The sequence below is a fragment of the Antedon bifida genome, chromosome 2 (genome assembly GCF_963402885.1).
Source record: "Antedon bifida chromosome 2, ecAntBifi1.1, whole genome shotgun sequence".
Lineage (NCBI taxonomy): Eukaryota > Metazoa > Echinodermata > Crinoidea > Comatulida > Antedonidae > Antedon > Antedon bifida.
The window spans coordinates 14,329,492-14,348,141 of NC_136227.1; the positions used below are offsets into that span (position 1 = coordinate 14,329,492).

General features: G+C 32.4%; 1 protein-coding gene across 2 annotated transcripts; it reads left to right on the top strand.

Annotated features, from left to right (window-relative positions):
• Positions 1-1,835: 1,835 nt before the first annotated feature.
• Positions 1,836-18,650, top strand: LOC144835068 (unconventional myosin-XIX-like). Of its 2 annotated transcripts, XM_078690087.1 has the most exons (20): positions 1,836-2,116; positions 2,683-2,822; positions 3,329-3,442; positions 3,810-3,868; positions 4,016-4,089; positions 4,900-4,969; positions 5,134-5,236; positions 6,821-7,018; positions 7,415-7,505; positions 8,940-9,126; positions 9,608-9,797; positions 10,122-10,232; positions 10,822-10,998; positions 12,190-12,282; positions 12,538-12,594; positions 13,129-13,307; positions 14,021-14,204; positions 14,900-15,026; positions 17,069-17,211; positions 17,549-18,650. In XM_078690087.1, the coding sequence occupies exons 2-20, from the start codon at positions 2,793-2,795 to the stop codon at positions 18,239-18,241; spliced, it is 2,880 nt and encodes a 959-aa protein (XP_078546213.1). In that variant the 5' UTR covers positions 1,836-2,116; positions 2,683-2,792; the 3' UTR covers positions 18,242-18,650. The 2 variants fall into 2 exon arrangements, with proteins under 2 accessions (XP_078546213.1, XP_078546214.1); XM_078690088.1 differs by lacking the exons at positions 1,836-2,116; positions 2,683-2,822; positions 3,810-3,868 and having other exon boundaries at positions 3,391-3,442.

The following is an 18,650-nucleotide window of genomic DNA, read 5'->3' on the forward strand; positions in this document are numbered from 1 at the left end:
TACTATATTAGGCCTAACCTAAGTCTAGGCCGGTTATCACAGTAACATTTTTTTATTTGCTGCCCGATCGTCTTGGGCCCAGAAAACGTGGTCCCGATCGTCTTCAGCGTTTGACCCAACCCCAATCATCTCATGCGTTGGCCCGACCCCAATCGTCTCATGCGTTGGCCCGACCCCAATCGTCTCATGCGTTGGCCCGATCGTCTCATGTGTTAGGAACCATTTTGGTCTCTATTATCGTCTCATTTTCTGGGCCCGATCGTATTAGCGCAGGGCCCAATGCGGTAGTTTTATGTTTGATATATGGTAAAATCGATAACGTTTTATTTTGGTTCCGATAAAATCGGGTATTCGGTATGGAGCGTTGCTGATACGCTTTTGTTTGGTATAAGGGATGAATGTTTATTTAGGCTTAAGCTTTTTGGGCTATCCTGCAAAATTTTTTATGTATTATTTTTAATGTCAGTAATTTATGTTATCACTTTCTTTTGTATGTATTTTTTATGATGATTTTCCTAATAAATTCAAATCAAATCAGACCGACTACACTTTTCTGCAAGCCTAGCCTGGGCCTAGTGGTACTTAGTAGGCAGGCCTGTCTAGGCTATAATAGTAGTAGGGCCAAATAACCATTTAAATTCTCCGGGTCCTAGCTAGGCTAGGTCACAGGTGGTTATATGTTTATAAAAATTTGTTTGTACAAATTTACCATTTCGCTATTTTTTTTTCAGATTATTACTAAATCTAGGCCTAGATGCATTCCACCCCAAGTTAAAAAGAAACTAGCATGTCTTTTCAAAAAGGTAAAGGAAAATGCTGTTGATATTCTCTCTGTCATGCATAGTAGGCCTACTTTAGTAGACCTGAAGTGAACATTCTGACACTTGGCACAGTTATTCATTAGGGTATTAAAAACATGGAATGAAATGGTTGCCCACACATTGGCTGGTTAATTTACTAATTCCATCTGTGTAAGCCGTTCTTTAAGTCAGTAGATTGTTTAAAAATAATACGTACATGTGCAACGTTTCAACTTGTTTTCAATAAGTCTTCATCTGGCAACTGACTAGATGTTAGTGGTTGCTAGAAGTACTGTGTAGCTTTGCTAGTTGTAGATTAGCGCCCCCTAAAAAGGCAAAGAACTTCGGAAAATCACAGACTAAGGTTACAAATAGTCATTGCCAGACTTCTTAAAAACAAGTTGAAACGTCACACGCGTATGTATTCATGAATGGTTTAACGTAAAGAATTATATATACAGAATAATTACTATTAGATCCTTCAAAATGAAACACATCCTCTTTTCAATACATATTAATTAGGCCTCAAAGCTCCAAATGAATTCTTTAGAAAGACATGTACTGAGCGCTACAGAAAATAATTTATTCTGAAAGCTGTAAGACTTTACAACAATTACTCTTTAGCAATAATTTATATACATGTGTATTTTAAACATTTGTTTTAAATGTTTGTCTACATTTCTGTCACTGTAATTTCAGGGGTTAATGGTGTGGATACATGATGAAAACGAGGCTTGGGTTCCAGCGTGTGTTAATTCATGTTTTAGTGATGGCAAGATTATAGTCACTAAATCTAATGGCCAGGTAAGAGGTTTGGGTTCCAGCGTGTGTTAATTCATGACTGGCAAGATTATAGTCACTAAATCTAATGGCCAGGTAAAAGGTTTGGGGTCCAGCATGTGTTAATTCATGACTGGCAAGATTATAGTCACTAAATCTAATGGCCAGGTAAGAGGTTTGGGTTCCAGCATGTGTTAATTCATGTTTTAGTGATGGCAAGATTATAGTTACTAAATCTAATGGCTAGGTAAGAGGTTTGGGTTCCAGCGTGTGTTAATTCATGTTTTAGTGATGGCAAGATTATAGACACAAAATATAATTGTGAGGTAAGGAGGGGAAGGAAGCATACCATCTATGTCAACAACCCAACCTTGCTACTAAGTATTCTATATAATATATTTTAAATATTGCTTGTAACTTCATTGTCTAGGAGGTTGTGATACGTGGTCATGCTGGCTATCCAGTGCTGTGTACTCAAACAGATTGGATCAATACAGATGATCTTGTTTTGCTTAATCCTCTCTCAGAACCTGCTGGTAAGTGAATTAATAGTAGACACATGTTTCAATAGTTGTTAATAATATACAGGTCTTCCTCCGATTAAAGACCCCTTTAATTAAAAGCTCAATCTAATTTAAAGCCGGATGATCGCCTATCTTTTACCATTAGCTGCTGCCTTCCTCTAATTAGAGATCAGAGACCACAATTTGGATGAATCCAACTGAACAATTTCCTTCAAATTTCCCTGCAATTAAAGACCACTTTAAAATAAAATGTTATAATTACAGTATTAATACATTTTTAGAGTAGAACAGCGGACAATTTGAAGAAAATTAGACAAAATACTGGCAACACACGTTTGTTACTTAACCTAATGTTTTCTGTTCATAGTGCTGAACTGTTTACGTGAGCGGTAGTTAGCTGGTAGATACCACACTCAGGCTGGTAGATACCACACTCTGACTGGCAACACACTTGTTACTTAACCTAATGTTTTCTGTTCATAGTGCTGAACTGTTTATGTGAGCGGTACTTAGCTGGTAGATACCACACTCAGACTGGCAACACACTTGTTACTTAACCTAATGTTTTCTGTTCATAGTGCTGAACTGTTTACGTGAGCGGTACTTAGCTGGTAGATACCACACTCAGACTGGCAACACACTTGTTACTTTGAATCCTTTCAAAGAAACTGGACATTTTGATGTTCATATGATTCATCGTTACCATAGTAATCAAAAGGTAAACAACGATTTGCTAGTATACTATTGATTTTCAGAAAAATTGATATGTTGGTGACATCACTATTAAAATCTTGACTTCACTTTAATCTTCAAATAATATTGGGCAAAAATATTAATATGTCCTCAGTTGCACTTAGAAGTGAGAACTTAGAGATATATGCTGAGTTTCCCTGAAAAGATAATTGTTTTGCTGAATATGCCATTTTATGTCACATAATACTGTAGTTATTCACTTTTTGACCAAAAATTGGAAAAAAAAACATTATTTACCTGAAAAACTGTAATTTTTTAACAGTCACATTTTCTGTCGGAAAATGGGCTTTTGGTTAAATTTAACCATTAATTTTGTCTTTTTTTAAAATAAACCACTAATATTTGTTTGTTTTTTATTTCTTTAAAATGAATAACTTTACTAAAACAGCAAAATGGCTTGATTTTATTAATCCTCATTTTCATGTTTTTTGGGGAATATACATCTTTATTTTATATTATATTTGTTATCAGGCACACCCACCACATGTATTTGGTGTTGCAGAAACAGCTTTGTGTAATCTTACTAGAAGACTAGACAAGATTAATCAGTCAATAATTGTCAGCGGTGAAAGTGGTTCTGGAAAGGTAATTCAACAATTTCAGTTTTACGTTTCTTTTCACCAATGTAATCAGAGTCAATTTTTTACCTTTAAAACCATTTCTTTATTTTGAAATAATAGTGAGGCCCAAACTTGAATAAAAAATAGAGAGGCTAAAAGCATGGACAAGTAATAGAGAGTGCTATAATTTGTTTTTACTGTTTCAAAGTACACTGTTACAAAATCAGCATTTATTGAATGTCACTAAATGCTTGCCAGACGTGCAAAGAGGGAATGTTGGCAACCCATTTTTCACAAAGGCAGTTTAGTCAATATTTTTTGTGAGCATACAAAAACGTTTGTTGTTCTCTGTTATTTGTTGTGATTACAAATTACTTATTGTTTTATTACAGACATGGAATGCAAGATGTTTACTAAAATATCTGACAACAGTGGCAGTATGTAACCCTAGGTATGAAAAATAAACACATTTAATTTAATATCATTAGAAAACATTGACTCATGTGTGTAAAATTACAGTTTTTATTTCATCATAATCATAGATTTTTCTCTTTTTTGTTACTTATTTGTGATAACTTGTTGTCTTTTTTGTTCATAGTGGTTTTACGCCATCACCAGCAGATTGCATTGAACGTAGAATATTAGACTCAAATCCTATTCTTGAAGCATTTGGTAATTATTATGTTTATCTTTAATAAAGTACAGTAAGATACACATGTCATTCTCAAATGTAAAAACATCTATGTACTGTTATGGTCCTAAGAAAGATTGCTAGAAGTTGGACCTTTATTTTTTTTAAATATACAAAATCAGCATTTTTAAATCATATCAATATATCAAATTTTCTATATTCATCATCATTATCATCAACAGATAAAGAAAAAAATAGAATAAGAACAGTCGATAAAGAGATGAGAACCAAATAAAAATGAGCATAATGATAGTGTACCATTAAAATTACAAGAAAACCAGGGAAGAGTTAAATTAAATTGTAATTTAACTCTTCCCTGAGAAAACTGAAATATAGAAGTCAACAAGTATCATACTGATTTAAAACTAAATAAATAAAGCTACCCCTAACCTAAAATTGATTAATGCTTTATGTAAAATGAAATTTAAAATGATAATTTAAAGCAGTTTGTGTACTGATTTTACATTTTGTAATTCTAGCATAATCTTTAACCTTCAGTCATGGTGCCAAAATCCTTTAAACTCCTAATATATAGGCTAAAACCGTTGATCAGCAGTGGGGAACTTACAGTATGTTCTAAATATGAATTTGGTGAGATTTTATGCTCAAATTTAATTTTTGGCAGATTTGGTATCATTAAGACTAGTAGAATTAATTGCAATTGATGGCAATATTTGATGGCCTGTACCAGTATATATATATATACAGTAATATTAATCTTTTGCCACCCAGTACCCTACACCTCCCTACAACTCCATCTCTGTTAGACAACTATTATTTCATTTTCTTAGGCAATGCTAGCACATCCAGGAATCACAATAGTAGCCGCTTTGGAAAGTACATTCAGCTACAATTCAGTCTGTAAGTTTCATACATTATTTTTATTTGTCAACGTTCAACCAACATACTGTATACAGGCCATGCATTTTGAGTTTCTACATATGCCATTTTGTGTGTCATAGCAGGGAAGAATGAAATTACATACAAGAGGACTTCTTATTTTAACTTTCTAATTTTATTTTCAGTGGAAATCATGTTGTTGGTGCTTCTATTCAGACATATCTTCTTGAGAAAACTAGAGTTGTTTATCAATGTGATGGTGCCAGGAATTTTCACATCTTTTACCAAGTTAGTATTAGTTATGTTTCATTTTTGTGTACCTTTAAAACTGCTGGAAACTGTGATACATTTGCATATTTTCTGCAGATTAGAGAAAACCCTGCAATTTATTTTTGTTGCCATGTTTCTAAAGTGAGTAGGCTAATAGCAAACATATGTCAGCAATTATACCCTTTGGTTGTAATCAGGTTGTTAAAATTCTACTGATATTCACAGGGGCCTGTTCTATTATACCCTTTGGTTGTAATCAGGTTGTTAAAATTCTACTGATATTCACAGGGGCCTGTTCTATTATACCCTTTGGTTGTAATCAGGTTGTTAAAATTCTACTGATATTCACAGGGGCCTGTTCTATTATACCCTTTGGTTGTAATCAGGTTGTTAACATTCTACTGATATTCACAGGGGCCTGTTCTATTATACCCTTTGGTTGTATTCAGGTTGTCCAAATTCTACTGATATTCACAGGGGCCTGTTCTATTATACCCTTTGGTTGTAATCAGGTTGTTAACATTCTACTGATATTCACAGGGGCCTGTTCTATTATACCCTTTGGTTGTAATCAGGTTGTTACAATTCTACTGATATTCACAGGGGCCTGTTCTATTATACCCTTTGGTTGTAATCAGGTTGTTAACATTCTACTGATATTCACAGGGGCCTGTTCTATTATACCCTTTGGTTGTAATCAGGTTGTTAACATTCTACTGATATTCACAGGGGCCTGTTCTATTATACCCTTTGGTTGTAATCAGGTTGTTAAAATTCTACTGATATTCACAGGGGCCTGTTCTATTATACCCTTTGGTTGTAATCAGGTTGTTAAAATTTTACTGATATTCACAGGGGCCTGTTCTATTATACCCTTTGGTTGTAATCAGGTTGTTAAAATTCTACTGATATTCACAGGGGCCTGTTCTATTATACCCTTTGGTTGTAATCAGGTTGTTAAAATTCTACTGATATTCACAGGGGCCTGTTCTATTATACCCTTTGGTTGTAATCAGGTTGTCCAAATTCTACTGATATTCACAGGGGCCTGTTGTATTATACCCTTTGGTTGTAATCAGGTTGTCCAAATTCTACTGATATTCACAGGGGCCTGTTCTATTATACCCTTTGGTTGTAATCAGGTTGTTAAAATTCTACTGATATTCACAGGGGCTTGTTTTTTTGTTTGTTCTGCGCATGTGTGCTTTGTCCTGGTATTTAACTGACTGTACACCTGTTTGAAAGTATTGAAGCGTGACGGTTTTTTTTTCACAAACTTGAGGTTGCGCTAATGATAGCACCCACAACTGTACAATGACAATACTTCTCCCGTGATTTCACAAGGTTTGCGTGTGAATATGAAAACATGTAATAAGTCTGGAGATCAATGAAGGCAGATGTGAAAAGGATCTTTCTGGTACTGATATTAAACATCTTGGAACAAAATTGTCACTTTGTAATATTTTGTAATATAGGGCAAGAAAGCACTCACTCTACTAATTTTATCAAAGCATGAAATATATTATTAGTTTATATTATTCTCATTACTGTATTAGTCTTTTTAATAATATCATTAACATTTCTTCTTTCAAATTATCATAGATGCTGTTTGGCGCAAATGAAAGGGAAATGAGGAACTGGTTACTAGGAAATGTATTGAGTTCAGACAACTTAAACTATGTGCCACTAAACCATTCAGAAGATGCATGTAATCAAAAAGATAAACAAGATTTTATAGTAACAAAGCAAGCAATGTGTAATGTTGGACTTAGCAAGTCACAGCAACAAGAATTATTTAAAGTAAGAAACTTTTACTTAATTAGAACTGGTTACTTAATAAACATTGTTTTACCAGGGAAGAGTGAAATTCCCTGGTAAAACATGGTTAAACTTAGTGGTGATATTATTAGTAGAACCTGAACCAAAGCAATGTGTTTAGATGCCTTGGTTGAACTAATCCAGCACATGTGGACAGTAAACATCAGTGAACTTTTACCTAGTTTTTACAATCATGATAGTATATTGATTCAAAACAACTTTTACAAATTTATGGTTTGCCTTTAATGAAAAACCAAATGGTAGTATATAAATAAGTGTTTTAATAGACTGTGGTGTTTTTTATACATAAATCTAATAGTAATGTTATAATTCTATTTTTGAATTATTGAATTGAATTTGAAATGTATTTATTTGTAGGTTCTAAGTGGTATACTTCATCTTGGAAATGTAGAGTTTATTAGTGATGATGATGTTACTGAACCATGTGAAATTGATTCTGAAAAACAAGGTAAATGATATAAAGGTTATGCTGTTTAATTATTTTCTGTATTATACCAATAAAAAGATTGCATAAAGTATTTATAGTTTAGCTTAAAGTAGTTGAGACCTTTAAGATTGCATACAGTATTTATAGTTTAGCTTAAAGTAGTTGCGACCTTTAAGATTGCATAAAGTATTTATAGTTTAGCTTAAAGTAGTTGCGACCTTTAAGATTGCATACAGTATTTATAGTTTAGCTTAAAGTAGTTGCGACCTTTAAGATTGCATAAAGTATTTATAGTTTAGCTTAAAGTAGTTGCGACCTTTAAGATTGCATACAGTATTTATAGTTTAGCTTAAAGTAGTTGCGACCTTTAAGATTGCATACAGTATTTATAGTTTAGCTTAAAGTAGTTGCGACCTTTAAGATTGCATACAGTATTTATAGTTTAGCTTAAAGTAGTTGCGACCTTTAAGATTGCATACAGTATTTATAGTTTAGCTTAAAGTAGTTGCGACCTTTAAAGATGTATTGTCCCTTGAAACACAAAAAAAATATTCTAAATTTAAATTGGCCATATCAAAGTAATATTAAAGTTATTCACATTAAGTCGAAAATTCGAGCCAAAAACAACAATTTTACGTAATTAACATCTAAATTAATTTGATTACATTTCGTCTGGAAAATAGTCGCGAGCGAAAGTAAACAAAGATTTCAAACCATGCGTATACATTATGCATGATGCTAATTAGGATTGTTTACAACTCGTCACGGTTGAGAAGGTGTTTTCACACAGATCGCGAGGAAGTTTTATGATTATGCATACAGAGTAGCCAAATAAGCGCGTTGCATTATGAGATATGTTTTGATCGAAAACTTTGACTGGAAGTCAAAGTTATTTTTTGAACCAAAAAACGTCTGTATTTCAGTTAAATTATTTTTTTTTCGATTAATTTTTGGTGAAAGTTAATAACTATTATGATACTTCAAAATAACCCACTTTTTTTCGAAATCTTTTTTTTTTTTTTTTTTAAATTTGACAAAGGGACAATACATCTTTAAGTTTTAATAGATTACATTTATAATACTGTTTTTTTTTATTTTATTAGAATTTTAAATCTAAAGTAAATTGGCGTTTATTTATGATTCAAAATATTCTATCAACAGTTTATATATCTTTTTAGTATTTTTTAAATGGTTTTTATTTCTACCATAATATAATATATGAGAAATAACTAAAAACAGACATAAGGAATAGCTTAATATTCTGATAGGTTGGCCAAAAAATATATTAAAAAATATCATTAATAATTATGTCATTTTAAAATCTTAAATAATCTTATTAATATTCTTCTCCATCTTCAAAAAATGTTGATAAAATATTTCAACCAAAGAAAGATTTTATAATTTACTAATTATTCAATATATCATATTGTTGTACTATTGATGTTGCTTCATCAGGAGTTGACACCTCTGTTAATGCTGCTGCACAGTTACTTGGTCTTGATGTTGATGCCTTAACTAGATGTCTAGCATTCCGACAAATCACTGCATCTCACAAGCGTAGAAAGAGTGTCTTTATGAAACCTTGCTTAAAAGATGAATGTCACACAAGGAGAGATTGCCTTGCAAAGTTACTCTATGCCAGGTATTTTACAAACATTATAAGTATAATATTTGTTTTGTAGTGAAAGGAACCTACTTACTCTTTTAAAATGATCTTGTACAGTATTTGCCTTTTTACTGACATGTTATACATTCAAAACAAACCAACAGAAGATGTTGTACATATCCAATAACTTTTATTTGCTTCCCCATATGCATGCTGGGCTGCACCAAGGTGAATTGCCCACAGCAAATCATACATACACCTTTAAACATTCACAAAAATAAAATAAACATACATACATTACATGCAAACTCTAATACATAGTCATTTTAATTTCATTTTTATTCTGCCTAATCTCTCTTGCTGTCATGGCCTGACTTCTTTCTGCCTAATTTCTTTCTTTGTCATGTAGTTCGTATGTAACAGGAAAAAATGTAATGCAAACGTTTTCAACACTTTGGTTTCACACAAAAAAAAACCTAGCTTTGAAGACTGACTAAATTATATTTTAATGTTTCAGAGTTTTTGATTGGCTTGTTGGATTCATCAATGGCTGTACCATGGCCAGGAGTTGGCAGTCTTACATTGGTCTACTGGATGTCTACGGATTTGAAAGTTTTTCATTTAACAGTTTGGAGCAATTATGCATAAATTATGCAAATGAGAAACTTCAGCAACATTTTGTGCACAACTTCCTCAAAGCAGAACAGGTATTCCAACAAACTTATTTCTATATATAGAGTATGCTAATATACAGTTGGTGCAACAGTGTATTATTAGAGTGATAATATCAAGTTCTTTTATTAAAAAAAAAATTAAGAAAAATAATATGGCACTTCTTTTAGTTGATATCAAACGAATCTCGTAAAAAAAATATCAAAATACTAGTATAATTATAATACAATATAAAATAATTAAGATAACAATAATAATTAAAGTTTATGAGAATTATCATTCACTTTTTTTATCTAACAGTGATAATTTATAAACATAATTATATTGCTGATTAAACAGCCATGTTTGTATTATTCTAGGATGACTGTCAATCTGAGGGAATTCCATGGAAATTTGAAGACTTTACTGACAATAAAACATGTCTTGATATTATTGAAGGCAACATCAGTATATTTGCACTTATGAATCAAGTAAGTGTTGCTATTCCACAGCAAAATACAAAAAATAATTTGTCATAGTTTTTCGCCAATTATGGTTGGAAAAGACCTGTATTCTGTAGTTTGTCTTTTTATTGAAAGATAAGCTGCTGTAAAAAAAGATGTATTGAGAATTCGCCTTTCTCAATCGTAGTACAGTACGTCGTATAATAATAACTCCTTCCTATTTTGAATTTGACATTTTGAGAAACAGTGGTTTTTACCAGACAGGCATAGTTTGTCTTACAAACCATAGTTTGTCTTTCCATGAAAATAAACTGTAGTTTGTAAGAAGATAAACAATGGACTTGTGAGCCTAGTTTACACTAGAAAACCTGGTGCTGATGTACTTTTGCACCTCAAGCTTAACCCCAATTTAAAAATATTCACCTGCTGCACATCAGTGATGGTGAGTGACCTTATGCCCAGTGATTTCAAGTTAGGTGTAAAAGTACAGTAGCACCACAACCAGTTGCAAACTACAAGTTGTTGTGCTTAGTGGAGACTGTCCATCTAAGATCACAATCATGTTATTATGTCATTTACTTTCTATGAACTAATTGCAAGTTTATCTTGTTTATAGCAATGCAAGTTAAACAGACATTCAGATCCAAGTTCATTTTGTGAGTTTCTTCATGACACCATCAGCAGTGCAAACTTATCTCGTGCACGCATGTCAGTGACATCACCAGCTTTTGTTGTGCATCACTATGCAGAGAAAGTTACGTACCAAGTGGATGGTCTAATTGAAAAGAATAAGGTAATATACTTAAAACTGAAAGCCAGTTTTACAGTATATTCACATAAAAGGGGGTTAGAAGGTCATAAATAGTTTCTCAAAGCATTACAATTATGGAATAGTGCATCTGCTTCGTTTAAACTCATTTCTCATAATCTTATAACTGAAAATAAATACCACAGGAAAATGTATCAATGGCTGTTTGTAGTTATAGGTAATGCTCTATCACCTATGTAAGAAGAGGATACACCATTTAAGTTGGAAAAGCTTTTGCTTTTGCTAAACTATTTTAGCTCATTTATTCAAAACTTGTTGTGAGATCAAGGAGGAAGGACCAGACAATTTAATTATCAACTTTAGAATACAACATAGTGTATAGGAACAAATTAAAGGTTAGCCTGTCATTAATAAAAAACAATGGTCAGCAGTCAAACGGTTTATATTTGTTTTATACAAAGATATTATATAGCCGAAGGCTAGATGTGAAACTACAAAGTTATCGCAGTTGAAAAGGTGATTCTCCATGGAGAGGGAACCAACAAAATAGCGGCTTTCAATCGACCAATCAGATATGCCCTACGCAGTACGCAGTGCTACGCCTGTGTTGAGCCTATCTGCGTGAGAACGATACGCAACGCAGCGTGTTAAGCGTATAACCGTGAACGCATTCTATATGATCCTCGTATACAAAAAATGCTAGATTTCCAAGAAATTATTCATTCCATTGCTATTAACAATGTATTTAATTTTGTAAATATTTCCTGTGCTTTGGCAAGAATATGTGTTGTAATTTATGTGGTCTTAAGGTATTATATTAGATTATTATTTTTTATATTAAATAATGTTTTTGACCACATTTACGGCCACCATCTTGTTGGTTCCCCCTCCTGTTGGAATCACTTTTCAGTCTGGAGTACGTGTTCTCTGGTTTTATATCAAAATAACAATTGGTTCACTAACAAAATTCTATTTAGAAAACGACAAGATTGTTTCAACCTATTTAACCACACATCCTCTCCATTATTACAATTGCATCAAGTTAAGAACAATCAATTTACCATCTTGCCCTCCTACCCAATTATCATAGCTATTTTTTAATAATAATAATTTTTAATATTTACCTCGAATGGAAACCTTTAATTTAATGTGCAGTGTACACAGGTGAATGTTCATTAACTAATTAATCTATTGTGTATCATTTGATGTTTTTAGGATGGTATTCCAGCAGAACTTGTAGATTTGCTTAGAATGAGCAGCAAGAAGTTTGTGCAACAACTAGTTGATGCTAATGTTACCAGTTTACAGGTGATTGATCTTGTTATTAGTTTTTAAACACCATAGTAACACTATACTAACACCATACTATCATCAAACTAACAATGTAGTGACTAACACTATACCATTGCTTTTTAAGTTCTGTCTTCGTCAATGTTACATCATGAAACTTTTAAACAAAGAATAATGCCGAATAAATGTGTGATATTTATAATGCCATCTTGTCAGTTATGTCAATAGTTCTGTTTAACCTAAAATAGGTTAATTTTATGATTTTTTTTTCAGAGTCCAAGTAAAACAAAAGGCAAAAAGACTACTTCTACAGTGGTATCAAAATTTAAGGTACAGAATCCTGAACTCATACAAAACTTAATTTAGAATCTTGATGGATTTAGTATGGAACATCAATTAAAAAAATACCTTCAAGACTGAGCTCTTGCTTTAAGAGTTAGATAGGTTTTTTGCTTTGTTGTTGTTTTTGCTTTCTTGACCATTTTTTTTCTTGAAAGAGGAGAAACAGGGAAACAAGGACTTTTATGGGTTTTCCTCAGTATCCCTGTTTTTTTATATTGTTGATGTTTCGAAATTTTGTTTCCTGTATATTATATTAATTGTTTTTTATCTGTAGATTGTTTTTATGATGCTGAAATAAATCAAATAAACATTTGCAAGATCACTCAAATTATTATTATTTCACAATTATTTTTTTTTACTTCTATTGAAAATGTAACATAATATATGCAAGATATTTTATTTTTTGATTATCAGACATATTTCCTCAATCCATTTTGTATTTACTTACTTACATATTTTGGTTGATACCATTTAGTTTTTACATGTAATCTTTGTGGTAACAATCTAACAATTGTATCTTAGAATTCATTGGACAGTCTTATGGCTACTTTACATGAAACAACACCTCACTACATCCGCTGTATCAAACCAAGTCTTGAGTGTCAACCAGACAGCTTTGATAACGTTCATGTTATAAATCAACTACGTGCTTGCGGTGTTCTTGAAACAATTCAGATTAGTGCAACAGGCTTCCCTACCAGGTCAGCTTACAGCTATTGTTTTGTGTTCTTTTTATACTAACAATGTACCCATCTATGACTGGTTGATACCCTTGTTAGTTAAGTTCACTTGAAACAATTCAGATCAGTACATTAGGCTTCCCTACCAGGTCAGCTTACAGCTATTTGTTTTTGTTTGATACGCTGGCTAAAAATTTTCGATATTGAATAATTAAGCAAAAACCAAAATCGTTGTGCGTCGTAATTTGTATTTTTATTGTATTTTTTACTATTACCAATCAAATAGCTTGCTCTAGGACTTAATACTAAAAGATGAGGGCGTATCAATTTGATCTCTAGTGCGCATTGCGTACAACTGAGGGACTAGTGCTGTTCCGCCGTACCACACCGAGAGTGCTATTGCTATCCAATCTAGTTTGAACAATACCATGAAAGCCCCAGTGGTCTAATGGTTAGGACATCTGCATATCAAGCAGAAGGTTCCGGGTTTGAATCTTGGTGGAGGCGACTTTTTCTCATTCTCACAGATTTCCTCATCTTCATCATTTCAAATGAATTATTTAAATTTTAGTATATCACCGGGCGATATAGAATTTATTCTGTGCCTGTAATGTTTATAATATATACTATATATACTATACTATATATGCATACTGTACATGTTGAACACCTACACTTGCCAGTGTGTTGTTTGTTATACTTGATTCTCAACGATAACGACAATTTTCTTATAGAATGTTGTACAGTGATTTTCTTAAGAGGTATGAATTATTAATAAGGTCAGAAGATGTAAAAGATTTGGATACAAAAAGTAAATGTGCTGTTATTACGAATCTGGTTTTAGCTGAAGCAGACAAAGAAAATAAAATGAAAAGCTTTTTGTTTGGAAAAACAAAGATATTCCTAAGAGAGGGACAGGTACTTAAAAGTAGTTTAATAATAATTTAATTATTTTATATTTGCAGTAGAATAAATTAAATTTTAATTTGTTTAAGTGAATATTTTATGGCAAAGGAATCATTAGCAATTATTTGACTTTATACGGTCATTTTTTGCCAAGGTAAGGTGAACTAGGCAGTCTTATTACTTAGGCTAGCCGACCCAGCCAAGTCTACTTAAGTCATATTTTAATATAACAGATGTAATATTTAGTTCCTCAAGAAAATATCATTCCCTCGGAGATATCAATTTTTATATTTCACCTCTAAGCAGGCAATATCTGTATAATATAAACCTTTGCAGTAGAGCTGAATGAGTGTCGTAAAATAAACCTTTATTTTTAAAAGTAGTGCTACAGGAATATTTTTGTAGTATAAGATAGGAAATTCACCAAAATTAACTAAATAATTATTTAAAATTGAGGCATTTTTCTTTTTAAAAAAAGTATATAAATATAAAAAAGAAAAGAACAATTAATTTGACACAATTTAAAAAATACCATTTTATTAAAAATTATTACCCAGTTAAATGTGTGTAAGTCATTGAAAATCAGTAAAAGTTGTAGCACCAAATTATAATACTTTTAGCTTTTAGTTTTTAGCTTGTCAGTGTAAAAAAGTAAGTAAGAATCTGCATCATTGTATATTAATTATATTCCGTTATTTTTCATTTAGTTGGATAAACTTGAAGTTGCAAGATTGAAGGAATTCAATTTAAGTGCTGGTGTAATACAGATATGGTGGAGGAAGATCCTGGCAACCAAAAGTAAACAAGAGGCAGCTGTGGTCATCATTCAAGCAGGTATTGATTGTAATAGTGTTTTGACAAATATCTTGCAGGCATCATGCTGTTACCAAACTAAGCCATAGAACGCTATTGAAACATTAAAGTACATTCTTAACCTTTATTCATATTATCATTTTTTAAATCTATATATAAATTTACGTAAGGGCAAAATTCGGTAAATCGCGCGTTATTTCTAGAATGTTTACTCGATGGTATATAAAGTTGGTTCGGACTTTCGATACTGATTTTAACCACCTGATTTAACCCTGTTTACTAATTAAATTGAGTTTGATAATTAGTTATTGACAATTAAAACGAATTTAGGTTCAACGATTTGCCCCAAATAGGGGTGTTTTCCGATCGTGGTATACACTGTCTAATGCATGTTCATCTTGAAAAATACCCGCATACAATAATACGAGGATGATTTGCATTTTCCTATCTCCTCCTACGATAATTGTTTTTAATGGCTGAAAACCGGTTGAGCAGCTCGAGTACAGCATCATAATGTTGAAGACAGGCCGATTTTCTTTAAAAAATACTATTTTGATAGATTTAATATACGTTTATACAAGTGTATTGATTTGCGATGAATGGAACATTCCAATCTTTGTTCCACAAGTGTCTATTCCATCAGGCGTCGTAAAGGCAAGTACTGTATACTCATAACAGAAATTCGATCCATTTTTTTTTCAATCTGTGTTGCAGAGGTTGGATATAGATTTTTTTAAACGGATAATGAGCTAGCGTTTTCAGTCGCCGTATATTTATGTACAAATCTTTATTATTGCAGTTAAACCACCCACATCATCACCCTTCCCTCACTGGCATGAGTAGTGTTGTAAAGCCAGTAGAGGATAGACCTACAGTGCATCACATGCCCTAAACGCAGAACAACTTTGGTGGGTAGGGTAGGAACCAACTTAAGTATGAATTAGCTCTAAGAAACAATTGAAAACCATTAGGCCTACTAATTAAGTTGAGTTAGATAATTTAAAATTTATTGACGATTAAATCGAATTTATGATTTGCCCCGAATAGAGGTGGTTTTCACAAATTGTTTTACATTATATAAACATATACACGTCGTAGTGATGTATCGTTACATGTACTGTACTATTTCAATCGACTAGGACGGTGATAGTTTCAACAAAGTATTACATCGCAATGTTTTACTGTGTTTAGTGGTATATTATTTGTAAAACATAAAAACAATTAATATTTCGTTACTAAATTGATAAAGAATATATTTAAAAATTGTTCCACTTTGCACCCATCCTCTTCCCCATACCTCAACCCTAATGTTACATATAAAACACAAATTAAGTTTGTTTAAATTTGACCTAAACAATTGTCTCATTTTGTGAAAAGTTTCTCTTTCGGAAGTAATTCCCAGGGTGCTAATTTTAGTTGAGTACATAAATCACAGTGTCTATTTCGTTCCTGTAAACGACATGTATTATTGTCCTGCGGTACGTACATTTGAAATCGCCAGTTTTTTAACGCTGAAATTATTATGTATTCGAGAACCATCTGTGGGCACGACCTAGATGGTACGAGAGCGAAGCGAGCGTACCATCTAGTTAAACTAAATTTGTTTATGTACTTTAAGATGCTTAGGTTTTAGAAGCTGGAAGGTGAGAAAAGATGTAAAGAGACAATATGAGGCAGCATGTGTCATATAGTATGCTATGATGCTGAGTCACTAATTAGAATTGATATTTTGTAGGTTTTAGAAGCTGGAAGGTGAGGGAAGATGTAAAGAGACAATATGAGGCAGCACGTGTCATATAGTATGCTATGATGCTGAGTCACTAATTAGAATTGATATTTTGTAGGTTTTAGAGGCTGGAAGGTGAGAGAAGATGTAAAGAGACGACATGAGGCAGCATGTGTCATACAGTATGCTATGATGCTGAGTCACTAATTAGTAATTGATATGTTGTAGGTTTTAGAGGCTGGAAGGTGAGAGAAGATGTAAAGAGACAACATGAGGCAGCACGTGTCATACAGTATGCTATGATGCTGAGTCACTAATTAGAATTGATATGTTGTAGGTTTTAGAGGCTGGAAGGTGAGAGAAGATGTAAAGAGACGACATGAGGCAGCACGTGTCATACAGTATGCTATGATTGGATATTCAATTCGTTTACATCAACGCAAGTTAGAGGAACAATTAAATGAAGTAGATTCAGACGAGGTAGGCCTTTACTTAAAACCCCAATTTTCAATCTTCGCTGCACCAACATACTTTACCATGTGAAGTATGTTCATTTATCACTAACACATCGCATTTACATGTACTTAACTCAATGATATTAAATTAACACATCATCATCATCATCATGTACTACGTTATAAAACTAATAATGTTGAATAGGGTATATTTTATTTACTGAGAGATTACCTGTTCTCGGTTCCACCTTATTAAATAGGCAGTTAATTTTTAACTCATGAAATATTTTCAAATCATTATTTTTATACCAATCTAATACTTTCTTTACTTGATACAATTTATTATGAATTTATTTTACCAGTTTGCTGATTCTGATGTGCAAGAATGCAATGATGAACAATCACAACAAAACAATAGCATATTAACAGAAGGTATACTGTCAGCAGTATCATTGGATAATGAACCTCATGACAGTAACCTGTCAGTGATTAGTTCAAGCAATGGTACCAAAGAAGTTGAAGACAAGAGAGATAAGTTTACCAGTAAAGGCACCAAAGAAGTTGAAGACAAGAGAGATAAGTTTACCAGTAAAGATAGCAAAGAAGTTGAAGACAAGAGAGATAAGTTTACCAGTAAAGATAGCAAAGAATTTGATGATCAAAACAAGAGAGATGTGTATGATACTGATAAAAAGATCAATAAAATTGAAGAACGAGAAAATCTAAATAACAATTCTAGAACACAAGTTCATGAAAATGGTAACCTGAACTGTAATAGTGGTGGTAGAAGTGAGGGAAATACAATAGTCAACATTGAACTAAAGAAAGATGGGGATGAAATATCTCAAAAGAAGAGCTCAGATGAACAATGTGGTACACATAAACCAATAGCTAGTGAGCACCAGAATGGTAGACTTGTTGAAGAGGAGCCTGTAAATCAAGGAACTACTACCATCATTAACAAGTTTGTGCAAGTTGCAACAACTCCTGCAGTTGATATAGCTTTTGGTATTGTGTTACTTGGTTTGCTGTATCATGGTCCAGTTAGGCTATAACCTTTAGTCTCAAACGCTACAAAATGGTCTACTGTATGGTTCAAAGACAAATGAAGATGGATGACACAGAAAGAAAGAGTCATGTAATTTTGCTGTTTCAGATTACAGTAATAGAATTTTCAATTGTTTATATATTTGTACCATCGTATACAAACAATAACAATTCAGAGTCTTTATGGAGCTCTTTCATCTTTGATTTTGCTTTCATGCATGAGTAAACTTTATGAATATGAAATTATCCTAATATTCAATTTTATTATAAACAAATCATGTAAAACTAACAATATACTTTTAGTAAATAAAACTAATTCTCAGGAATATGATTTGTGATTTTTATGTCCCATGCATTTAGGATTTTCAGATTTCAATGTTGTGTTGTTTTTCTATAAAATTCTTTTTTACCCTATTG

What these genes read in the sequence shown, in the direction of transcription:
- LOC144835068 (XM_078690087.1), top strand. Translation starts at nt 2,793, where the DNA reads ATGATTCATCGTTACCATAGTAATCAAAAG. An exon ending in GTTACCATAGTAATCAAAAG is followed by an intron (nt 2,823 to 3,328) that starts GTAAACAACGAT and finishes ATTTGTTATCAG; the next exon opens with GCACACCCACCACATGTATT. An exon ending in CTAATGTTACCAGTTTACAG is followed by an intron (nt 12,283 to 12,537) that starts GTGATTGATCTT and finishes TTTTTTTTTCAG; the next exon opens with AGTCCAAGTAAAACAAAAGG.